The sequence below is a fragment of the Theropithecus gelada genome, chromosome 2, assembly GCF_003255815.1.
Source record: "Theropithecus gelada isolate Dixy chromosome 2, Tgel_1.0, whole genome shotgun sequence".
In the NCBI taxonomy this organism is placed as follows: domain Eukaryota; kingdom Metazoa; phylum Chordata; class Mammalia; order Primates; family Cercopithecidae; genus Theropithecus; species Theropithecus gelada.
This window is the reverse complement of record NC_037669.1, coordinates 90,286,425-90,311,275: the sequence shown is the minus strand read 5'-3', so window position 1 is coordinate 90,311,275 and position 24,851 is coordinate 90,286,425. Positions and strand designations below refer to the sequence as shown.

The 24,851-nt window shown below is 55.1% G+C and overlaps 1 protein-coding gene across 3 annotated transcripts; it reads right to left on the bottom strand.

Annotated features, from left to right (window-relative positions):
• Positions 1-7,430: 7,430 nt before the first annotated feature.
• Positions 7,431-23,650, bottom strand: MST1R (macrophage stimulating 1 receptor). Of its 3 annotated transcripts, XM_025376965.1 has the most exons (20): positions 22,156-23,650; positions 18,906-19,094; positions 18,698-18,826; positions 18,350-18,520; positions 17,876-18,036; positions 17,345-17,510; positions 17,100-17,236; positions 16,549-16,710; positions 16,360-16,453; positions 16,019-16,228; positions 15,785-15,931; positions 15,539-15,704; positions 15,271-15,372; positions 14,994-15,197; positions 11,887-11,967; positions 11,528-11,709; positions 11,326-11,435; positions 10,607-10,772; positions 10,046-10,182; positions 7,431-7,992 (listed from the first exon to the last, which is right to left on the bottom strand). In XM_025376965.1, the coding sequence occupies exons 1-20, from the start codon at positions 23,383-23,385 to the stop codon at positions 7,737-7,739; spliced, it is 4,200 nt and encodes a 1,399-aa protein (XP_025232750.1). In that variant the 5' UTR covers positions 23,386-23,650; the 3' UTR covers positions 7,431-7,736. The 3 variants fall into 3 exon arrangements, with proteins under 3 accessions (XP_025232750.1, XP_025232751.1, XP_025232752.1); XM_025376966.1 differs by lacking the exon at positions 15,785-15,931; XM_025376967.1 differs by lacking the exons at positions 18,698-18,826; positions 18,906-19,094.
• Between the last annotated feature and the right edge of the window lie 1,201 nt (positions 23,651-24,851).

Genomic DNA, 24,851 nt, shown 5'->3' with positions numbered 1-24,851 from the left:
GTCTCAAAAAAAAAAAAAAAAAAAAAAATAATAATAATAATTTCTTAAAAAAGTTAAAAAGGCCGGGCGCAGTGGCTCAAGCCTGTAATCCCAGCACTTTGGGAGGCCGAGACGGGCGGATCACGAGGTCAGATCGAAACCATCCTGGCTAACATGGTGAAACCCTGTCTCTACTAAAAAAATACAAAAAACTAGCCGCACGAGGTGGCGGGCACCTGTCCCAGCTACTCGGGAGGCTGAGGCAGGAGAATGGCGTAAACCCGGGAGGCGGAGCTTGCAGTGAGCTGAGATCCGGCCACTGCACTCCAGCCTGGGCGACAGAGCGAGACTCCATCTCAAAAAAAAAAAAAAGTTAAAAAAAGAATGGAAACCGATAGCTCTGCACACCAAGGGGGAGCTGCTCATCCTCATTCGAACGTCCGAAGCCCAAGGGTCTGCCTGTGCATATGTGTGCCTACATTCATGTACACACATACTTGCTGACCATTATTAATGTCATTAATCTTTGGCTTGAGCAAGCTAGTTTTCTGTTTACAATAGAGATGCTAGTAACAGCCTCTAGTGCCTGTGGAACACTTGAGCTGTACTGTGCCTGGAAGGGTTGGAGAGGCATGGAGAGAGGTCCTGAGAGCCCCTGGCCTGTCTCACCACTAAGCCATCCTCCACCTCCTGCAGAGGTGGGGCATAATCCTCCTCCTTTCCAGAACTGTGGTCCTTTGTAAACAACTGGCCTGAAGTCTCCTGGGGGAAGGGAGCAGAACTGGCTGAAGCGGCTAGCCCATGAAAGAAGGCCCAAAGGAAGCAGCCAGGATAGAGAAGGCCCTTATTTTTATTTTCATTTTTAGAAGCAAGGTCTCACTCTGTCGCCCAGGCTGGAGTGCAGTGACATTATCATTGCTCACTGCAGCCTTGAACTCCTGGGCTCAAGCAATCCTCACGACTCAGCCTTCTGAGTAGCTGGGATAGTATGAGCCACCATACCTGGCTTTTTTTTGGATGGAGACGGGTTCTCACTTTGTTGCCTAGGCTGGTCTCAAACTCCTGGCTTCCTCCCACCTCAGCCTCCTGAAGTGCTGGGATTACAAGCATGGGCCACCATGTCTGGCTGCAAAGGTCCTTATAGCAAACACCCCTTATAGTAGTAATAACAATTACTGATATTGATGGGGTCCTTCCTCTCTGCCAGTACAGTGTGGAGCATTCATAACCCAGACTCATAGCAATTCAATGAACTGGGCACTGTCATACCTCATTTTACAGATAAGGAAATCAAGGCACAGAAAGGGAGAGAGGTCTGTCTCAGCTAGCGTGTAGTGGAGCCAGAAACTGAAGCCAGGCCATCAGGCTCTGGATTCATATTTCAGGATCCTGTGTTGCCACCACTGGGTGCCATGCTTAAGGCCAGGCAGTCACGGACCCTGCTGGATGGGAGCTAAAATGACTCCATTGTGGGTGCTGCAGCCCCAAGCCCTACACCCAAGCTGGGTCCTGCATGGACCTGCTCCTCCTTCTGATAGCTTATCAGGTAGCTCAAGCCTGAGAGGAGGCCCTCCCAGGAACCTGGTGGTGCTGAGTATGGGCCAGACTGAATTCTTCGTACTCAGAATTTTTAGCTGGCCAAAGCCCGCTCATCTCATCCAGCTGGGGAGAGGAGTAGCAGGGCAAATAAAGAGACTTTCAGGCTGGGTCCCTTCTTCCCAGCCCCTAGGGATAGCGCCCCTCAGCCCCTCCCCCAACATGTTTTTAAATAGTGTCTCACCAGGAAGAAGGGCGTCCAATTCTATTTCTGAATCTGGAAAGTGAGGAGGGCCAACGTGTTGCCATGGCAACCTGGAGAGCCCCTCCCCCAGACTGAGCCCATTCCCCAGGCTGAGGGCTGTGGGGTGGAATGGAGGTGGCAAGGAGAAGCTGGGAGGAGCTTAGTCTGAGGGTGAGGCCAGGTAGAGTCCCTGTGAGGGCAAGACCTGCATGGCCTTCTCCTCCCACTTCACCTCGCCCCTCCAGGCAGGCTTGCTGGGAAGGCCCCAACCTCTGCAGAGAGGGTTGAGGGTCAAATCACCGTGAGAAACCCTTCTCCCCTGTGGATCAGGCTGGAACCCTCCCATTTAGGAGGTCTTGAGGATGGTAGAGAGCTGGCAAGAAGGGCGTCAAGGGGACAGGCACAGCGCCACACCCCATTAGGAGCTCCACAGCTGGCTCCCACACCTGCTTCAATACAGACCTATTTTCGGCTCCCTTGTGTTCTCAGGAGGCAGCTAGCTTTGTCAAGTCCCTGGCCTTGCACCCTTCCAGTCTGCTTGCCTTCCACTGCATTGGGAAGGGTCTGAACATCTCCAAAAATCTAGGATCAGAAAAAGCCTTAAAGGACTCCCAGTGCAGCCATTCACTTAATAATGGAGCAAAAAGGGAGGCATGTTTCCCCAGGGGTTCACACACCAGCCACTGTCCAGGGGTTCATACATCAGCCATTCTACCTCAGAGGTGACAGATGGGTAGCATTTAGATCTGCAGAGGGAGGGCATTCCAGCTGGAAGCACAGCTCAAGCAAAGGCAGGCTTCTGAACAGACTCAAAAGTATCCTGTGATTCAACCCTCTCTTGGTGCTGATGGAAAGCTGAGGCCCCCAAGGAGGAAGGGATGCACTCTTGGTCTCCTAGCTCTATGCCCCACATACCTTACCTTCCTCCCTGGAGCTATCCAAGTGACCTGTGAACCCTAGACCTAGACCTCCTGCTTCCCTGACATTTCCCCTGGCCAGGATACACCCATTCCACAGAGGCAGGACCATGACTAAAGGAGCTGGCACCTCCTGCTCCATGACCCCCCTGTCTGACCCCAGAGGAAGACAGAAAGCACCAGAGAACCCCAGCCCTAGGGGAACCTTAGGCAGGATGAGGGGAGATAATTCACTCCTATTCTGAGATGTGGAAGGTCGAACCCACTAGTACCAGGAGGATATGGCTTCTGAGCTCTAAGGCACAGGGAAATTTAAATAACAGATGTTTAAGCAACCTTCCCTGCAAGCCGGCAGTGCAGTGACCCCTCTGCTGTGATGTGTTGCAGCTTAAAAATAGCCCACAATGAACTGCTCTGAGCCCCAATTGACTCAAGCTTACGTAACTCTGCGTGAAAGATGGCCAGCTGCATCAGCCCAGAGGGAAGGCAACAGCACAGCCGCCCTGACTGCTGCCCACAGCTGGCTTAGGGGCTGGGAGAGCTCCTCACCCTCCCTGGGAGCAGCCCCCACATCCAGAAGCCAGCAAAAGTGGAGGCAAAGGTGGTACTGCCAAAAGTACACATGGCTTCATGACTGCTGAGCAGAGCTGACCTCCAGTCACACCTGCAGAGGGAATGTGAGCAGAGCTGCCCTCTTTCAGGGTTCCTATGGAACCCAGGTCCAGTGGATGGTGGGAGTGACTTTATTTATTTATTTATTTATTTTGAGACGGAGTCTCGCTCTGTCGCCCAGGCTGGAGTGCAGTGGCCGGATCTCAGCTCACTGCAAGCTCCGCCTCCCGGGTTCACGCCATTCTCCTGCCTCAGCCTCCCGAGTAGCTGGGACTACAGGCGCCCGCCACCTCGCCTGGCTAGTTTTTTGTATTTTTTAGTAGAGACGGGGTTTCACCATGTTAGCCAGGATGGTCTCGATCTCCTGACCTCGTGATCCACCAGTCTCGGCCTCCCAAAGTGCTGGGATTACAGGCTTGAGCCACCGCGCCCGGCCGGGAGTGACTAAATTAAACAGATGACTGGGTCGAAGAGACCAGGGCAGGAGCCCATGTGAACAGAGTGACTGGAGCCACCCAAAAGATTCCTTTTCCTCTTTGAAGAGGAGGTTCCCTGGCTTGGAGGGACATGTCAGCAGGATTAATGCTTGGCTAAAGCTGCCACTGCCATGGAGCCCAGGGCTGGAGCTGACTCCTTTGGGGCCTCTGATTCTCCATGGTCCAGGGTGCAATGTCCCATGAGGGACCTGTGGCATGAGGGAGGGATCACTGGCTTCAAAGGTGATTGAATCCCATGATCTTGACCGCCTGCTGCTTCAAGCCCCTTGCCTTGCCTAATGCATCTCCAGATCCCAAATGCCCAGTGCAAGAAAGGCTACAAAAGTATGCAGGTGGTTGGTCAGGTAAGGTGGCTCACGCCTGTAATCCCAGCACTTCAGGAGGGCGAGGTGGGTGGATCACCTGAGGCCAAGTATTTGAGACCAGCCTGGCCGACATGATGAAACCCCATCTCTACTAAAACTAAAAAAAATTAGCTGGGGATGGTGGTGCACGCCTGTAATCCCAGCTACTCAGGAGGCTGAGGCAGGAGAATTATTTGAAGCCAGGAGGCAGAGGTTGCAGTGAGCCAAGTTCATGCCACTGCACTCCAGCCTGGGTGACAGAGTGAGACTGTTTAAAAAAAAAAAAAAAGAGTATGCAGGTGGTTAAACCAACCTGAAAGAGAGTGGAGAGGTGAGAAGGTGAAGATGCCCCTGGCATTGGGAGTCTCTGGTACTCACTGGTCCCTCTGCTTTGGCACATGCTGAGCCTTACCAAGGAATAAGCAACTTCCCTCAGCTCCTACCACCTGAGCTCAAAATACGAACCACCACAGGCCTGGCCCCTGAGCTCCCACAGAGCAACAATGAGACTGGGTTTGGAATGGGGCTATATCTGGAGCCCACGGGTATGACCCTAATATAGTTTGGATATTTGTCCCCACCCCAATCTCATGTTGAATTGCAATCCCCAGTGCTGGAGGCGGGGCCTGATGGGAGGTGTTTGGGTGATGGAGGTGGATGCTTCATGGCTTGGTGCTGTCTTCATAACAGTGAGTTATTTTGAGATCTGTCATTTAAAAGTATGTGGCACCTCCCTGCTACTCTCTGTCTTTCTCTCTCTCTTCCTCCTCCTGCCACTATGTGAAGTGTCTGCTCCTGCTTTGCCTTCCGCCATGATTGTAAGCTTCCTGAGGACTACACAGAAGCAGATGCTGATACAATGCTTCCTGTATAGCCTGCAGAACTGTGAGCCAAGTAAACCTCATAAATTACCTAGTCTTAGGTATTTCTTTCTAGCAACCTAGAGTGATATAGACTCCCAGAGAGCCTTTGGGTCCCTCAGAATATTCCCTGAAAGGCTGGGGCTGAGGCCGAGACACAAGGGGAATCTTAGGCCAGATTCATGGTACCCCATCAAAGCAGGTCACTCTGCCCCATGCATGACCTCCAGGCTCCAGAGGACAGTGACACCAATGGGCAGTCAGGAAGGCATCTGCTGCCTCCTCAGTGCCAGCTCCCACCTTGGCCTGCCTCAGCCTTTATTAGCATCTGCTTGCCCCTAACCCTACTGGGTTGAGATGGAGGGAGATGGGACAGAGAGGTACCTACTCTTCACAGCTCTTGGTGGGAAGGCTGGTGTCCCAAAGCCCTAGGAGAAACCTCCGTCCACACCATTCCACCCTGGTGGCAGGCCCAGGCCTCCCATGGCCACTAGCAACCCTCCCCTTGCACTGGCCACCCACTGTAGCTGAGCTACTGCCCAGGCCTCCCCTAGAGGAGAGGCAGCCCAGCCTTCATAAGCCCTGGAAGCCACATGGTCCCCCAGCCCATCCAGGGACCTAGAACTAACCCTCCCTACCCTGTTCTCCCTGGTAGCCCAGTCACTGATTTGAAGCCCTAAAATAGTCCCAGCTCCTGACACCCCAGATGGGGTTGGGACTATCAGGTGGCTCTGAGAATGGAGCTCAGAGCTTAGGGGCTGCAGAAATTGAGAGTGGGGGCAGCTGTGCCACAATCCAGGGCCCCAAGTGCCTAACTGGGTCCCCTCCCTGGAGAATTCTGGCCCTGGAGGCCCTTGGCCCAGAAGCAGGCCCAAAGCCCTACATTCTGGCTGCACTTGACACCCTCTTTCTCTCCTATCTCTCTTCTCTGGGAGCCTTTCCCATGCTAAGCTCCCTTCTTGTCCAGAGACTCCCTTTCTCTCTGAGCCCCTCATGTGAACAGATAAGCCAGTGGTCCATGAGCTGTAGAAGCTCAATGGGGAAGGAACTCCTGGGCTTAAGAGGTTTGGGTGACCCTTAGAACCCCAGGATGGGGTTAAAGGGGAGAACTACAAGTTGGAGGGATGAAGGCAGTCCTTTCCAACTGGGGTGGGGATGGGCTCCAGGATACTCCACTTACCTCCCTCTCAGCCTCAGGAGACAGTGTGCACAACTGTCTCCTGCACACCCAGAGAGACAAAGGGTCAGTGGCTAAGCATGTGAGGCTACAACCTCCTCAGTGCCTGCTGAGGCACTGAGAGTCACCCAAGGTACGGCAGTAAACAGACAGACAGTCTGTCTCTGTCCCCCTTCAGCATACAGGTTCCTGATCTTTGGATCCCTGCACTCAAGCAAGAATCTCCTTTTAAGCCTTACCCACCTGTCCTCAGAGTCCTTAGGGTCCCCAGGTCTGGACTTCTCTCTGCCCTGAGGTGGCAGAGTAAGCAGCAGCTGGATGGAGAAAGCTGGGCAGCTCTGGTCCCAAGGAGACTCCCACTCTGATTAGCAGGGAGCTCTTGCTCCAAACCCAGGGTTCCATGTGTGACAGGGCACAGAGCTGTGGGCTCCGAGGGAAGGAAGTCTACCCTCTTACAGTCAGCTGGAGTCTCCTAACTGAAGGGATGGAGGCTATGGGGTTCCTGAGGGAGAAGGAACACTGTGATCCAGGTCCTGGGACAGGAACCCTGGCGCCTCAGCTTCCCCCTTAGCAGTCAGTGTAGGGAGGAAGAGGAGGAGGGGGAAGTCTCCTTCTCAGAGGAGCGTGCCCCTCTACGAACTGTTGTGCAGTGGCCTTTACAAGTACAAATAGCCTGGGCAGTTGGCACTTTGAAGTTGGCTCCTTGAAAGTGTGGAGCTGAGGCCTTGCTGCTGGCTCCTCTCTCTTAAGGCTACAAGTACAATCAATGCTGGCAGTGTTGCAGGGACCCAAGCCTCTATGCCCCGATGGCAGGCCCCATTCCATCCCAGCTGGTGTGACGGTGGGGATCGAGCAGGGAGCCCTGCAGATCGAGCAGGGAGCCCTGGAGAAGTGCTAGGGCTGGGGAAAGGGGAGCAAGCAGCCTGACTCATGGAAGAAACCATCCTAGTCACTGCATGCTTGGGTACTCAGCCTACTTCCTTGGTTCCGTCTAACAGTCCCCAGGGCCCTATGACCTGGATCCGGGCCTTGCTCACCCTCCCCGTTCTCTAGAGCCTTCTTGCTGATCCATATCCTTTCCAGCCTCAGGGCCTTTGCACGTGTGACTCTCTGCCAAAAACTCTCTTTCCTCAACACTGCTTCTGGTGGTTTTTCCCCAGTGATAGGGCCTCAGAAAAATGTCACCTCCTGGGAGGTTTCCCTTGCCTCTCTATTCAGCTATTTATAGCAGCCTCCTGTCATTCTTTCACACTATTTGCCACAATTTGTGTTTTAATAGTCATTTGTTCCTTTATTGGTTCAAGGGTCAGTGTTGGTGTGGTCACTGCTGAGTCCACTGTTCCCAGAAGACAGGGTCCACAGCAGGCACTCCATAAATACATGTTGCAGAAGGACTGCCCTCACTGGCTCACTCTGTGGTGAGGGACCTAATGGGCCCCATTTACCTATTGCCTCTGAAGATTAAAGGGCAGGAACAAGGTAGAGGGCCACTGCCCTCTGGCCTGGCATGGCTCAGAGGCAGCTTGGGGTTAGCTCAAGGCAGCTAAGCAGGTCCAGCCCAAGGACTAAGTCAAGTGGGCCGAGGAGGCTCTGAGAGTGGCCGGGGCCGGTGTGCACTCCCTGGCATGGGTGAGGACTGCTGCTGTTCTGGATGCACATTCATCTCATGTGAGGTGCTGGGGCCCAAGTTCATGTAGGTTGCTGGCAGCTGCACATAATGGTCCCCAAGCAGTGCAGACACTATCTGCTCCACTTCCCCCACTAGTACTCCGAAGGTGGGTCGCGCTGCTGGGTCCGCCTCCCAGCATTGCTGCATCACTTGGTACCTATTGGGGGAAAGGCATGTCAGGTTAAGGCAACTTCCACCCAAGGATTCTGGGCCACCCACTTGCTGTTAAACCTCTGGCAGGTCACACAGGGATGAGGATAGGTGACAGGACCTAGTACCTAGCACTGCCCAATCAGGGGCAGCTCTTCTCATCCCTATGATTGCTGTTCCAGTCCTGCCTCCCCACCCTGGCAGAGGTCCAACTACCTCAGGTGTTAAAAGCTTGGGCTCCTGTGCCCTGTGCCCTGGGCTATGTGATCTTGGGCAAGTTCCTTAACTTCTCTGTGCCTCTGGGTCGTCCTCTGATCACAGAGCAGTAGGCACATAGGCTGATGCCTGTGAAGTGCTAAGCACAAGGCCCAGCTCACAAGGTACCATGGTCATCATCACAGTTCTTCCAGGAAGGAAGCCTGGGTCCAGCAAGGCAGGAATTAAAAATCCTGAAGCGGTCGGGCACAGTGGCTCATGCCTGTAATCCCAGCACTTTGGGAGGCTGAGGTGGGCAGATCACAAGGTCAGGAGTTCGAGACCAGCCTGGCCAACATAGTGAAACCTCATCTCTACTAAAAATACAAAAATTAGCTGGGCATGGTGGCACACGCCTGTAGTTCCAGCTACTCGGGAGGCTGAGGCAGGAGAATCACTTGAACATGGGAGGCAGAGGCTGTAGTGAGCCAACATTGTGCCACTGCACTCCAGCCTGGGCAACAGAGCAAGACTCCGTCTCGAAAAAAAAGAAAAAATCCTGAAGCAAGAGCATTTGGGGCAGCACTAGTGGCACGCTGGTCCTGAAGCAGAGGATCCCCAGGTTTACCTGCTGGGTCCTAGTGTATGCCCCATTATCTTGGGGATGTCATTCCTGCCTGAAATAATACTCTAAGTACCTTACACACAATATCTCATATAATTCTCAGGCTCTCGGAGGGTGGTACTATTGTCTCCACTTTACAGATGAGGAAATTGAGGCCCAGAGAGGAGAAGGGCTGGACTGCTGAAGTGGACCCTATGGTGTACCACCCACATCCCCCTTTCCTCTCCCAGTGGCTGGGTGTGTTGCCTGCTGATGGTTCTTGACTGAGGCTCTCTCTAAGAATTGCCCTAGGCAGAAGAGAACTGCCTCTGCCAAGCTCACATCCGCTCACCAGGGACAGCCTATCACTAGTAACTGATTAATGCCTGGTACAAAGACCTGGCCTGTTGGTGTCAATTTCAGAAAACTCTGGTGGGTCATCCCAGTTCAAGCAGTCCCTGTGGGCTGGGCTGCAGTTCCTGTGACATTTCTCTGTCCCAGTCCTTCTTCCCTTGCCCCCAACCTCTCAGTAAATCCCCATACATAAATCTCCAGCTGAGTCTATTTCCAGGAGCCCAATCTAGATACGGGTAGGCAGTGAATTAAAGAAATGAATAATAAGAGCAAACCCAAAGCAGGTAGGACTGTGAGGAAGGCTACTCGCATCCTTCCTGGAGCACAGCCTGAGACAGGAGGCGTCAACTACTTTTACCTATGTCCTGGTTCTCTCTGTTCTAACCCAGCAGACCTGGCCACTGCTCAGGCACACCTGCTACATATGAAGCTGAACCTCAGAACCGAACCCACCCCGTAGACACTGAGGACAACGCAGCTGCCGCCATCCCTCCAGGAATGGGGAATCTGAAACCACATCCAGTGAAAAAACCTGATCTGGAGATCCAGAGGGGGTTGCTGTGGGGGTTATGGAATCTTTCCTCGAGATTAAATGAGAGGAAAAGGTGGAAAGCAGACCCCATTAGTGGGAGGCGGGGAGGAGGAGTGCTGGGAAAATCAAACCACTGGCCTCAACCCCAACTCTGAGCTCAGAATGCTGTTACCATGGCAACTGTGAGGTCCTCCCAGTGTCCCATCCTGCATGTGGGTGGGACCAGTTCACAGATGAGGGAACTGAGGCCCAGCGAGACTCCCTTTCCGAGTCAACCAGAAGTTCAGTCAGGAAGCCAGGCAGGAGCTCTGTCTCCTGCCTCTTCCATGTCTCTGGGGCCCAGTTCCCTCCCCACTACCACCTCCACATACTTACAGAGAATTGGGGCAATACTCAGGCTGGGGCAGGCGCCGACCCTGGGCCAGGAAGTGGGTGAGGTCAAAAGGGTCGATGTGGGGGTATGGTGGGGCACCCCGTGTCAACAGTTCCCACAGTAGCACACCAAATGACCACTGTGGAAAGGGGGAGGTAAGGGGACTCAACTCACTCCAAATTTGGGGGCAGGTGGGTCCCCCAGGGCTTCTATCTCCCAGAGTCCTTCAGCTGGAAATGGAAGACCCCACCCTCCACTGAGAACTCATTCCTCAATACGTCACCAGTGTCTTTCCTCTGTCTCCTCCTACCACCTCATCCTGCCCAGAGTTGGGGCTGGGCAGGCCCTGGATTATCTGTGAGGAGCCAGTGAGTTCCCAGCCTCCTCTTGCCCTGGCAGGTGTCAGATTCCATCTTACATCTGCCCAAGAGGTGGGCAGAAGGGCTTTGGGAGTCATCTACCCTGGGGACTCCCTGGGCTCAGATTATCCAGAGCTGAATGGGTGAGGCCCAGTGTTCTCGGGTGCCAAAGCCATGTGGACTATAGGGCAGATGGGGCCTCACCACATCAGACTTGGTGGTAAATCTATAGGTCTGCAGGCTCTCCAGCGCCATCCACTTCACAGGTAGGCGAGCGTGGCGATGCTGTCGAACACTATAGTATTCCTTGTCCAGGATGTCACGGGCCAAACCAAAGTCAGCCACCTTGACAGTGAATGACTCGTCCAGCCTTGGGGGTAGGGAGAGGATTACACTTAGGACTGGCCCTTACCAGGCCCTGAACCCACCTGTTCTAGGCCCTTACAGAATTTCTTTTTTTTTTTTTTGAGATGGAGTCTCGCTCTGTCTCCCAGACTGGAGTGCAATGGCGCGATCTCTGCTCACTGCAAGCTCTTCCTCCCGGGTTCATGCCATTCTTCTGCCTCAGCCTCCCGAGTAGCTGGGACTACAGGCGCCCACCACCACACCTGGCTAATTTTTTTGTATTTTTAGTAGAGAGAGGGTTTCACCATGTTAGCCAGGATGGTCTCGATCTCCTGACCTCGTGATCCACCCACCTCGGCCTCCCAAAGTGCTGGGATTACAGATGTGAGCCACGGTGCCCGCCCACAGAATTTCAAAGCCACAGTGTCCAGTCCAAGTCTGTACTGGGCAGACAAAAAAAGTAAGGTGCAGAGAGAGGAGGACAAGGCTGGAGTGGGCCCTTCCCTGAGGCGGCCTTAAGCACCGCACACCCTCATGCCCTGTGCCTTTGCTTCACCCCAGCTACTCTGGACTCTCACATGCAGTTTCGCGCAGCCAGGTCCCTGTGCACAAACTTCTGCTCTGCGAGGTACTCCATGCCATGGGCTACCTGCAGGCCAAAGCTGATGAGGTCCTTCACGGTGGGGTTCTGGGGGCACAGGTGGGTTGGTGGGCAAGGGGACAGCAGCTCCTTCTCCAGCTGCTGCCCAGCCCCCAACCCAGAGCCAGCTGAGCACTGACCCGCTGAGGTGAGCGGATGAACTGGAGCAGGTCACCGTGGCACATATAGGGCAGCAGCACATGGGGCAGGCCCTCGGGTGGCAACATGATACCAATGAGAGCCAGCACATTCGGGTGGTTCAGGCCACGCATGAGCAGCCCCTCTCGAAGGAAGGCCTCCACCTGCTGCATCTCTGTGATGCCTACAGAGCAGTGCAAGTCAGGCACAGGGCAGGGCATCCCTTTACAAGGCTCATATGGGGAAATGGGAAATAAAGGTCTCCTGCTCAGGGTCAGTCAGTAAGGTGGGAACACAGAGAAAAAGAATCCTCCCAGCCTGAGGCCCCTCCCTCTGCCCTCCCATCTTCTGCTCCACTCACGACTTAGTGACTTGATGGCACATTGGATTCGATTCTGGGCCTGGTCTATGTATTCTCCATGGTAGACAACTCCAAAGTGGCCTGGTGGGAAGTAGATAATGAGTCGATGAGAGGGGCTCCAGGGCCCAAGGTTCACACCACACATTCTCATTGGCAACCAGACCTCAGAGCACTAAACTGGCCAATCTCACATTTTATTTTTAATTTTTATTTATTTATTTTTTAGATCGAGTCTTACTCTGTTGCCCAGACTGGAGTGCAGTGGTGCGATTTCAACTCATTGCAACCTCTGCCTCCTTAGGTTCAAGTGATTCTCCTGCCTCAGCCTCCTGAGTAGCTGGGATTACAGGCACCCACCACTACGCCCAGCTAATTTTTTGTATTTTTAGTACAGACTGGGTGTCACCATGTTGGCCAGACTGGTCTCAAACTCCTGACTTTGTGATTCACCCACCTTGGCCTCCCAAAGGTGAGGGTTGGGATTACAGGTGTAAACCACCATACCTGGCCCAATTTGACATTTTAAAAAAGCAGCAGGGCTGGGCGTGGTGGCTCATGCCTATAATCCCAGTACTTTGGGAGGCCAAGGTGGGTGGATCACGAGGTCAGGAGTTTGAGACCAGCCTGGCCAATATGGTGAAACCCCATCTCTAGTCCCAGCTGCTTTGAAGCCTGAGGCAGGAGAACAGCTTGAACCCGGGAGGCGGAGGTTGCAGTGAGCCAAGATCGTGTCACTGCACTCCAGACTGAGAGACAGGGTGAGACTCCGTTGCCCCCCCCCCAAAAAAAAAGCAGCAGAAGCAAAGCGCAGTGCGCCTATAATCCCAGTTACTCAGGAGGCTGAGGCAGGAGAATCGCGTAAGCCCAGGAGTCCAAAGCCAGCCTGGGTAACACAGTGAGATGCTGTCTTTAAAAAAAAATTTTTTTTAAAAAAGGCTTATGCCTATAATCTTAACACTTTGGGAGACTGGGGTGGGAGGATCAGCTGAGGTCAGGGGTTCAAGACCAGTCTGGCCAACATGGTGAAACCCTGTCTCTAGTAAAACTACAAAAGTTAGACAGGTGTGGTGGCAGTGGCAGGCCCCTGTAATCCCAGCTACTCAGGAGGCGGAGGCAGGAGAAACGCTTGAATCTAGGAGGAAGAAGTTGCAGTGAGTCGAGATCACACCACTGCACTCCAGCCTGGGCAACAGAGCGAGACTGTCTCAAAATAATAATAACTAAAAACTAAAAAAAAATAAAGCAGGGCCGGGTGCGATGGCTCACGCCTGTAATCCCAGCGCTTCGGGAGGCCAAGGCAGGTGGATTACCTGAGGTTGGGAGTTTGAGACCAGCCTGGCCAACATGATGAAACTCCATCTCTACTAAAAATACAAAAATTAGATGGGCATGGTGGCGCATGTCTGTAATCCCAGCTACTCAGGAGGCTGAGGCAGGAGAATCACTTGAATCTGGGAGGCAGAGGTTGCAATGAGCCGAGATCACACCACTGCACTCCGGCCTGGATGACAGGCGAGGCTCTGTCTCAAAAATAAATAAATAAATAGGCCAAGTGCGGTGGCTCACGCCTATAATCCCAGCACTTTGGGAGGTCGAGGTGGGCGGATCACCTGAGGTTAGGAGTTCAAGACAACCTGGCCAACACGGTGAAACCTCGTCTCTACTAAAAATACAAAAGTACAAAAAAAAAAAAAAAATTAGCTGGGTGTGGTGGCATGCATCTGTAGTCCCAGCTACTCAGGAGGTTGAGGCAGAAGAATGGCGTGAACCTGGGAGGCAGAGCTTGCAGCGAGCCGAGATAGCGCCACTGCACTCCAGTGTGGGCAAAAGAGCGAGACTCCGTCTCAAAAAAAAAAAAGAAAAAGGAAAATAAAATAGTCTGGGGTGGTGGCTCATGCCTGTAATCCCAGCACTTTGGGAGGCTGAGGCGGGCAGATCACCTGAGGTCAGGAGTTCGAGACCAGCCTGGCCAACATGGTGAAATCCTGTCTCTACCAAAAATACCAAAAATTAGCCAGGTGTTGTGGCAGGTACCTGTAATCCCAGCTACTCAGGATGCTGAGACAGGAGAATTGCTTGAACCTAGGAGGTGGAGGTTGCAGTGAGCCGAGATCATGCCATTGCACTCCAGCCTGGGCAATAAGAGTGAAATTCTGTCTTATAATAATAATAATAATAAAATAGAATAAAAATAAAACTAAAATAAAATAAATATAATAAAACAGGCTGGGTTTGGTGGCTCATGCCTGTAATCCCAGCACTTTGGGAAGTTTAGGCAGGCAGATTGCTTGAGTCCAGGAGTTCGCGGCCAGCCTGGACAACGCGATTTGAGGCCCATCTCTACAAAAGACAAACAAAAAATTAGCCAGGCATGGTGGTGCATGCTTGTAGTCCCAGCTACTCAGGAGACTGAGGGAGGAGGATCACCTGAGCCTGGGGAGGTTGAGGCTGCAGTGAGCCATGATTGTGTCATTGCACTCCAGCCTGCGTAACAGAGTGAGACCCTGTCTCAAAAACAAGACCATAAATAAAACCAAAAATAAACAGCAGCCACATGATGGCAGAGGCTATAATCCTCCTGTGCCTGATTGATCCACACCAGAACCCACTGAAGACAGAACTTTTCTCATCCATTTTATAGATGAGCAAATGGAGGCTCAGAGAGGTTAAGTGGTATAACCAAGGTCACACAGGTTGGTGAGAAGGTTAGAGCAGAATCTGGTCCAACTGTCCCTTTAGCCTATGTCTTTTTTTTTTTTTTTTTTTGGAGACGGAGTCTCGCTCTGTTGCCCAGGCTGGAGTGCAGTGGCGCAATCTTGGCTCACTGCAAGCTCCGCTTCCCGGGTTCACGCTATTCTCCTGCCTCAGCCTCCCGAGTAGCTGGGACTACAGGTGCCTGTCACCACGGCCGGCTAATTTTTCTTGTATTTTTAGTAGAGACTGGGTTTCACCGTGTTAGCCAGGATGGTCTCGATCTCCTGACCTCGTGATCTGCCGGCCTCGGCCTCCCAGAGTGCTGGGATTACAGGCATGAGCCACCGTGCCTGGTCTAGCCTATGTCATCTTGAGACTCCATCTCTGCCCCCAGCCCCACCTGGCCCCCACACCTTTGCCAATGACTCGGTCACTGTGGGTGACCACCCGCTCATGGGGAATCAGCACATCCTTGACCTCAGCCAACAGCGCAGAGTCCAGGTCCCTTAGCTGGATGGACTCTTTCCGCAGCAGTGGAACACAGGATTCATCTTCACTATTGGAGAAGGATGCTCCATGGACACAAGTGGAATCTAGACCATCAGTGGCAGGGCGTGCTGTGGGGAGAGGGAGTGAGGAGCTTGTAGGGAGAGGGGGTGGCTTTAGCTTCTCATGCCTCCACTATCTTACCAAGGCCACTTCTGTAGTCAGAGCCCGAGTAGAGAATAGGCAGGGGTATGGCTCCAGCAGTCTGGTCCAGGGATGCCAGGTCATCCAGGTTGGGAGGAAGAACTGTGGAAAGAGAATCCCTGGTGGCCTGGCTTTCCAAGCTCCCAGGGGCCAACCCCTCTGGGGAGGACTTAGATCCCTAAGTCCTGGGCAGAGAGAGGATGTAGGGACTTGAAGATGCCATTGATTGGGGGTAGGGGCTGAATAAAGGTAGGAGCAGAGAACTCACCTAGCTGCTTCCTCTGCCACCAGTAGCTGAAGACCAGTGCAGTGGCCAATGCGGCCACAAGCAGCAGCAAAGGCAGCAGGATACCAAGGAGCGTGCTCTGTGGGACCCCATCTGGCCCTGGCCACACCACTCTACCCAGGATGCGACATTCACCATCCACGCAGACCTGGGAGCAGGTGGCAACTCAGGCCCAGCCTGCAGGCCCTCTGCCCGTGTTTCCCAGGGAGGTCCAGCTGGGCTGCCTACCTGCAGTGGGGCACCATCCTTGCCAAGCTTCAGGGATGGGGGCAGGGGGCAGACAACCATGTCCCCCCGGAACTCGTGCTGGCAGCTCTCACCACCCACGGTCACGTTGACACCCACGCAGTCAGTCACAGCACCCAGCCCAATATACTGCAGAGAGGGTCATGAGGACCAGCCAGTAGGCTGGCCCCTACTTTCAGATCCCCAACTGTCCCTGCCCCTATCCCTTACACTTACCTCAAACTTAATGGCATGCTCCTCAGGCTTCAGTGGAATTAGGTTGGCACTGGGTGGATGGGGTGGGGTTAGGAAGCGAAAGCCAGGCAGTGTAAAGCCAGCAGCTCCATCCCCCCAGGCACTCAGATTTCCTGCCACCCATCCCTGGGGGTCTTGGACCACATATTCAGGCAGGCGGCACAACTGCTGCTCTGGAAGCTGCCTCTCACACTGCTGGGACAAATAGGTGATTAGCCAGGAACCCCACCTGTGATTGCTCCTCTCCTCAGCCCAGCACAAGGTTGGGCTGCAGCTCAGGGAACTCATCCAGCCTTCCTCCCTCCTGGCCAGCACTCACTCACCCTGCTCTCCACTGCCCTAAGCCCGTCATGGAATGACAGCACTAAGTGCCATGCTGAAGTTAGATGCTGGCCACAGATGGTGATGTGGGAGTTGCTGTGGAAGAGGGCAGGGTGGTAGGCTTTGGGTGTTCTCCAAGGCTGGCTCTCTCATTCCCCAGAGGCCAGAGTGGGCAAAGAGGTGGCGCTTACCTGTAGCCACAGTTGGGGCTGATGCTTAGCACGACAGGGTCTTCTCTGTAGTGGAAGGTCCAGGAACCAGATACCTGGGCACCCCCCACCTGCAGGCTAAGGGGGACACTGGCCACCATGGCCCCAGGGGGTGTGGCACATAAAAGCTGCCCCTCACTGACCCTGCAGGAACAAGAGATTGGGCTCAGGGTTACCCCCTTTGTGATGGCCGGGCCCACTTCCTCCAGGGGCCTGTTGCCCTCTCCCAGTTTGTCTGTTATCTCTCCCACCTGCCCCACTCCATGGTCTGTCTGAAGATAAGGTGGTCCCAGGAAGACATTCCAAGAGGGTAAGGAGGGAACAAGTTCCCCACAGCCTTGGCTGGAGCCACTGGACTCTGTGATGGGCTCTCTTGCCTCTGGGCTGAAGAGGGCAGTAGTCTTTTCTTCCTGGACCTGCTCTCCACACCACACTGACCATGTAACGAGCACTCTTCCCTCCATCCTGACAGAGTCCAGGTCTCCACCTGGATAGAACCCTGTGGCCTCCCATGCCTGCCTGGTGGTACTTACCGTGCTAGCAGACACTCAGTCCCATTGACCAGCACAGCCCGGCTGGTGCCTACAGACAGACTCTGGCCTTCAAGAGTGAGACAGGTGCCTCCTGCCCGTGGGCCAAAGAGGGGTTGCACTGCTATCAGCACTGGCTCCTAAAAGGATATAGAGGTGGCTTAGGTGGAATAGGTCTTCCACTCCAAGCCCCTCCCTTCCCGTACCACGCACTGGCCAAGGGCACAGACAGGGCAAGGTGACCTCACCATGAAAAAGAAGCCTCTCAGCATGGAGGTGCCGTCTACCCGGAAGTGCTTGCCCGGTGGCATGTTAGTCACGGTGAGGCTGACGTTGGTAGGCCCCACTGCTTGGGTGCCCAAGGGCTCCAGTTCACACTCAAACTCCTCTACAAAGTCTTTCCGGAGCACTGGTCTAGGGCACCAGGGGGAACCCCTGAGGTCAGCCAGGAATTATACAGGCCTAGCTGCATGCCTGCCACAAGCCACAGGGCTCCTCTGAGCCAGAGAATGGCGTTTCTCCACCCATGCCTCCCTCCAGGGAAGGAAGGTTCCGGCGGGGCAGAGATTAACCTTGGCTGGTCCATGAGTGAACAGACAGGAAGGGCACATGAAAGCTCAAAAAGGGACAGAGACATCTCCCGAGACACAAAACAGTCAGAACCACTGCAGCTGCCCCCATCTCCCCTTGCCTCTGATAAGCAGAGAACAGGGTCTCATGGGGAAGGGGCTGCTTGGTTGCTCCCTTCAGGGAAAGGGAGGGGAGGGACCAGATTGTACCTGAGTTTTGAGCTGTCCTTGGGCAGTGGCCGGCAGGGACTTTGGCCCACAGTGATCTGATGGGTTCCCTCAGGCACCAGACCAGAAGGGTGCAGGTAGAAGTTGGAGCCACACAGGGTCAGCCTTGTACTGCCCCTTAAAGGTCCACTGTGGGGGTGGAACTGAAATGGGGAAAACAGCCTGAGTCCTCATGTGGGGTTGGGCTCTCTCAGCCCCACCTGCTTCCCCAAAGTCTCCTGCCATACCCCTTGCCTGCCCCATGCTCCAGCCATTTGGAGTCACTTGCTAGTCCTCATTCAAGCACTTTCCTGCCTCCAAGTCTTTGCATGTGCAATCCCCTCTGACAAGAATGCCCTCCTTGTAGATATGAAGGACATTCCCAGATCTGAGAAAGATTGTGATCAAGACTTGCTGACCACCACCCCAGGCCCAGCCTGTCCCACTCTTACCTGTGCCCTGCCAGGGAAGCCATACCTCAGTAAGCTTAGGCGGACAGTGGTCCTGTTGCCAGGAGCCAGGACACTCCTTCTGCCGGCCACACATGTTCCCACACCAGCCACAGCCCATGAAACGCTGTGCCCTTAGGCAACGCCCACAGGTGAGGAAGTGGCGGCAGCCAGGGCCTTGGATAGGCACCTGGAAAACCTGGGGGTAGAAGACAGGTGACTAGGGGCACCTGGAGGGGGAGATTGGGCCCTATAGACCCTCCTGGTACACTGTAGGCTAGGGTGGTAAGGCCTGTATGTCAATGCCTCCCTGGATTGGATGGACAGTCTGTGATCCCACAACCCTGGCCCCAGGCCCTGCCCCTGCCCACCTCACCTGGTCCCCAGAGGCGAAGAATAGGTGGTCCCCAAGGCGACTGACATCCCGCTGCACGGGCTGCCCACTGTCACCCAGTGAGAAGTTGGACACATACAGCAAGTAGTTGAGTGACCTGGCCAGCTCCACCTAGGACAGGTTAGATGTGAGCAAAATGGGGATGGAGACAAAGACCCAGGGCCAGGGGGCTGTGGGGATGAGGACCCACCTGCAGGATACGCCCATCCGCTGTGCCCATGTGTGCCACTGTGACGTTGTCAAGGCGTGTCACATACAGTGCAGTGACCTCTACTGTTCCCAACAGCCCGTTGAATAGGTCCACACGTGAGAAGCTGCTACTGACCAGCAAAGGGAAGTGGCGGCAGCTGGTGTTGGGGCTGGGGGCCTCCAGGCCAGGCTGGGAAAAGTCAGGTAAGGTTCAGCCCTGTGCCCCGACCCTTTGGGGCCTTTGTCAGTGGCCACAGCAGCCCAACACTCTCACCCCTCACCTGGCCTGACTGGAGAAGGCCCTGGGCCTGCCGGTTACCATCTCGCATTGCCCCCACAGGGCTCTCAGTGTAGCAAGGGCAGGCAGAAGGTCCAGGCTGGAAGGCCCGCTCCCCATTCTCCCTGCCCCACCTTGCCATGTCCATCCTTATGGTGAGTTACCCCCATTCCATCCTCACAACCACCCCGTATATCTTTTTTTTTTTTTTTTTGGGACAGTGTCTCACATTGTTGGTGGGGCTGGAGTGCAGTGGCATGATCTTGGCTCACTGCAACCTCCACCTCCCGGGTTCAAGTGATTCTCCTGCCTCAGCCTCCGGAGTAGCTGGGATTACAGGTGCTCGCCACCACCCCTGGCTAATTTTTTGTATTTTTAGTAGAGATGGGGTTTCACGATGTTGGCCAGGCTGGTCTCGAACTCCTGACCTTGTGATCTGCCCACTTTGGCTTCCCAGAGTGCTGGAATTACAGGCATGAGCCACTGTGGCTGGCCCACCCCATACATCTTACAGATGAGGAAACAGGCTCAAGAGGTTTGGTCTCTTGTCCAAGGCATCATAAATGCTCAAGAGGGGAACCAAGTTGGAAGTCTCAGCTCCACAAGAGTCTTCTCCTGCCCCCTGCTGGCTCTTCTCTGCTTCTCTGTGTGCACTTCAGCAAACCCTGTCTCCTCTGGGCTTCGGTTTCCCCACTTGCATTAATTGGCCAGCTCAAGGTTGGGAACATGGTCCTTCTCCCTAGACTCCAAAGGTCTTCCTGTACCCTTGGCTGCTTCCTATACCCCCCTTTAGGGTACAAAAGGGATAAACCAAACCCCTACAGCCTGGGTGCCAGAACTAAGTTCTGGAAGCTAAGGGGTACTAACCTCTCCCCTGCTCTTAGAAAGGGGGTGTTTTGGGGGCTGCAGTCATGCCCCAGGGCAGACTGTGGAAGCTCTGGGAAACCAGGACACCAGGGTATGAACTCACGGTGTTGGAGCTGAGTGTGAGGTACAGACGGGGCTCAGTAGCCAGCCCTAGGTGCTCAGGACTCTCCCTCACCAGCCCTGAGGGCACTCCTTGAAGCAGGAGCCTCTGAAGTCTCCATCAGACCACAGAGACTTAACCCAGTCCTGAGACCTCAGCACTGATTAGCAGCCCTGGAGGCAAAAGTAGATGTGGAGCAGAGCCTTGAAACCCCATACACCCTGCGCCTACAGCTTGGGTGGGGGGGACTGGGATTTTGTCCTCACTTGAGGCAGGAAATCGGCTTGGCTTGGCCCGAGCCGGAAGCCTGCCAGGTGTTTCCAGCATGACTCAGGGACAGGTGGGGCTCTGACGGGGAATAGAGCCCTACCTTAGCCAGGCCCACACCCTAGCCTGCTTGTCTCTAGGCCCCAGGACCTTAGCTCTAGGTTCCCAGGCTTAGGTAGGGGCTCCAGGCTCCTGAAAACACATAATTGTCCAATGTCCCATGGAGGACAGGCACCAGCTCTGAGTCCCTCAGGCCTCCTGAGGCCAACCACTATGTGGGTGCTGCCCCAGTGGCTGCATGCCCACAGTTGCTAGGCAAACACTGTACAGGGTGATTCACACACCTCCTGGGGGCCTGGCCAGCCTGTGGGCAGGGACCAAGATTAGTCCTCCTGGAGCCTGGCACTGCCCAGCCGTGCTGGGTGTCTTCTGACCCACTGACCACTAGCCAAGCTGGGGAGAGGTTCTGACTCCCCAGTGGGAAGGAGAAGGGGCCAGGCAGGCCTGCCCAGGCCCAGACAAGGAGTCCCCAACCCTAAAGCCTCTCAACCCAGATGTACTCAGCAGAGGGAGGGAGGCTAAAGACCCCCAACCTCACATTGGGTGTAAGTTCTCCTCCCATCTCCAAGGCATCAATAGGAGTGGAAAGGAGTCTGTCGAGAATGTCACAGCAGGCCCAGGGCCACAGGATGATGGCTAGAGAATATGAGAGCAGTAGCTGTGGGTCCCATTCCTTGGTCCAATCTTATTGCTGTTGCCTACACGATGGCTGGAGAGAGCCTAGATAGAGTCTGTTGGAAGGAGCCCCCAGTTCAGCACGGGCTTTGAGACTTCCTGCCTGGGGCAGGGCTCCAAATATGGTTTAAAAAAAAAAAAAAAGTCTGGGATGGACCAATTCCAACCAGCCCTTCCTAGGCCTTCCCCAGATGTTTATAGTAGCTTGCACAAGACTAGAGTGAGGCTCCCGGAACCTTCTAGAACCAAGCTGCCATCCCATGAGTGCTGGGTACTCCCCCCAATCACCCCCAATCATGTCAAACAGGTTAGTGAAGCCCAGGACATGCAGGCTCCCTAACAAGCTGCCAACTTCCAAGGCCCAGGAGGCTCCCTGGAACGTGGTGGCTGGCAGAAGGATGGGGGTGGGTGTGGAGGAAGGGGAGATTCTCTGACAACTCTTGTCCCACCCTCTTTGGAAAGCAGAGCAAAACAAGGGAAAGTGAAACTGTTGGCAAGCAGCTGTGAGTATGTGAATCTGTGAGCATCTCCCTGTGTATTTGTGTGTGGTGGTGGTGGTGGTGGTGGTGGTGGTGGTGGTGGTGGTGGGCGAGGGGGGCGCTATTTTTTTGCGTGTGTCCCTGAGGATATGGATGGTGGACAAGTAGGAGGGAATGCCCATCATTCTACCCAGCATTCAGGAGCTATGCTAACAGAGACACAGTTATGTAACCCCATCCTCACATAGCCAGGGAAACTAAAAAACCAGAGGCCATGATGGGCAGATAGGGGAAAGGGCAAAATGAGGTAGTCACAAGGGCCAGCCTGGCTGGGAGCCGAGCCTCCAGTGTAGCCTTTGTCTGGCTGCTTTCTCACACCACCCCAGCACTTAGGAACTGGGTGAGAGAGAATGCTTCTTTCCACCTGCCCTCCCCCTCCCAGATCCCCTCAGTGATGGAAGGGAAGCAGCCTGTGTTCAGCCACGTGCATGCAGCTCACAAGTAAGGGCCCCTTCTTTCAGCTCACCGGGTTGGGGCAAAAACTGGGTGACTGGAAGAAGTCGAGGCCTCGCCGGAGGCCTGGATGGACTGGGGATTCACAACAGCGCTCCACACCTTCATCAATTAATGTGTCCAGCAGGTCAATGGGGAAGGCACAGACGACAGAGTTGGGGCCCACGCCAGGGCCACTATCCTTGCCAGCCACAAAGACCCCAAATAGCACTTCCTGGCCCTCAGCAATGCTCAGCTCAGTGGCAAGTTGAGCACCCACTGGAGCAGAGTGGGCCACCCGCAGCACAGGGTAGGGCTGTCCGCCCTTTGGGGCCCCCCGGCGCCTGCGTTTCGGAGCAAATCTGCAGTCGAGGACCAGCTCCCGATAGTCACCCAACTCTGGCTCAGTGGCGCTAAGTCGTGCCAGGCGTGTGTGCAGGGCACCAGGAGCATCAGTCACGCTGGCCGGCTGTACAGTCAGGAAGTAGACGAAGGCTCCCGTATGGAAGCTGTGCACGTATTCAATACTGTAGGAGACAAGATGCTTGGGCAGCACTGACAACGCCACAAAGCCTGGTGCAAATCCCGAGGCGTCGGCCTTGAGACGCCTGATAGACACTGAGCGTGGGCTGAAGCTGGCAGCCACAGCTGCGTCCAGTGAGGATGCCACGTAGAAATAGGAGGCCTGGCCTTGCTCAACCACAGTCACACGGGTGCCCAATGGGCTGGCCACACAGTCGGGGCAGTCATCCGGCCAGTTATGGTGGGCTGAGAAGAGGCAGGCTGGAGCTGCCAGATGCACGGCTGTCCCTTGGGGATCTAGGTCATGCAGGAAGCAGCGGCCCTGCAGGCTGGAGCCACAACTGACCAGGGCAGGCAGCGCGGGCTCCAGCACCAGCACCTTTGTGTCTGTGTCACCGGAAGGGCCGTCGGGGCCTGGGCCACAGGCTGCACACGTCTGGCATCCAGGGTCCCCAGCAGGGCCCGTGGCCAGGCTCTGGACAGACTTCAGGTCAGGCCCAAGCACGTGCAGGCGATTGCGTATGGCTACAAACACAGCACTCTCATTTTTGTCGCCCTGGTAGGTCACCATGGCCTGCACCAGGCCTCCGGCGGAGAAGCTGGGCACCATGTACTTCACGTTAAAGTCTCGAGAGGCCGCGTAGGGGGTGCGCGGGCACTGCCATTCCTTGGCCGCCGCGGGCTTGGCAGGCAACAGCAGCAGCAGTAAGAAGGACTGAGGCAGCGGAGGGAGGAGCTCCATCGAGGCAAGCTGGGACCCTAGGGGATCCCTACGGGCCTGGGCCCGGGCCTGGTTGGGGGCCCGACTCGAGGTCTGGACTGGGCCAACTTTAAGCGGCGGTCCCGACAGCCCCAAGATAGCGGACCCCCGTCCCAGGTTCCTGTGAAACCCAAATCCCTTCCCGGCCCTCGGGTCTGGGCACCTGACGCCCGCGGACGCACGGACAGCAATGCCCCAGCCGCCTCACCTGCCGCCCCAGCAGCCGCTGCACACTGGCGCTTAGCGCTCAGCCGACCAGAGGGCGCCGGGCTGGGCGGGCGGGGTCGGGCCGTGGGGGCGGGGCCGCGAGGGAGGCGTGGCCTACCCCAGGCCCTCCACCCATCCGACTCTTCCGGCCCTTGGAAGCCTGGCTCCTGTACCTTCTCTTGGCGTCTTGGCGCCTTTTTCTCAGCGGCCTGTGGGTGGATGCGCATGGTGCGGCCTGGAGAGAGGTGAGCCGGTCTGAACCGTCCCATCCCATCCCCCCACTACCGACTGGTTCGCAGCGAGAGGGGGCAGGACACTGGGCTCTTTGCTTGTGGTGGAACTAGTTTGCACTTAGTAGCAACACCCTCAGAGGCTGGTGCCCCGAGGCTTCCTGGGGGCCCGCCATGTGGGGAACAGAGACCAGGATTGTGTGGAAGACCAGAGGGGAGATGTGGGGCACTTAACAAGAGATGTTATGGGGCGCCACCCTTTGTGGGAAAGGACTGTCCTTTTTTTTTTTTTTGCTCTGTGACCTAGGCTGGAGTGCAATGGCGCGATCTCGGCTCACTGCAAGCTCCGCCTCCCAGGTTCAAGCGATTCTCCTGCTTCAACCTCCTGAATAGCTGGGATTACAGGCGTGCATCACAACACCTGGCTAATTTTGTATTTTTAGTAGAGACGGGTTTCACCATGTTGGCCAGGCTGGTCTCAAATTCCTGACCTCAGGTGATCTGCCCCCCTCGGCCTCCCAAACTGCTGGGATTATAGGCGTGAGCCACCGCGCCTGGTGGGGACCATTCTTCCATGTGCTTCTCCTGAGCTATCAGCAACAAGATGGTCTCAGAGGAAGGTGTGTTATGCCCTGCTCTCCTAGGGCCCTAAGGGTCTTAGGATGGGATCTGGCCTTGCTGACTGGACCTCAGAGTCAGAGAGTCACATAAGTGGAGGCCCAACCCTAATTCTGGTACCTCCTCTGCAGCCTCAGTATATAGAAGCTGTATAATGGGGTTACAATCCACAATATGGGTCTTGGGGACTCCCCCTTCCTGGCTCTGCCCAGTGCACCCCTGATATGGAGGAATCATGAGCTTTGGCTCTCAGGACACTTCCAACCTGCTCTGTAGGCCTTGCTGGATCTTATTCTCTGCAATGAGAATGTGAGAATGTAGTTCTGGGCTGGGCACTGTGGCTCATGCCTGTAATCCTAGCACTTCTTTGAGAGGCCAAGGCAGGAGGATTGC

Coding starts and splice junctions, on each gene's coding strand:
- MST1R (XM_025376965.1), bottom strand. CDS start 23,385: ATGGAGCTCCTCCCTCCGCTGCCTCAGTCCTTCTTACTGCTGCTGCTG. Junction 15,198..15,270: donor TGACTACAGAAGTGGCCTTG/GTAAGATAGTGG, acceptor CTCTCCCCACAG/CACGCCCTGCCACTGATGGT. Junction 7,993..10,045: donor GAGTATTGCCCCAATTCTCT/GTAAGTATGTGG, acceptor TTCCCCCAATAG/GTACCAAGTGATGCAGCAAT.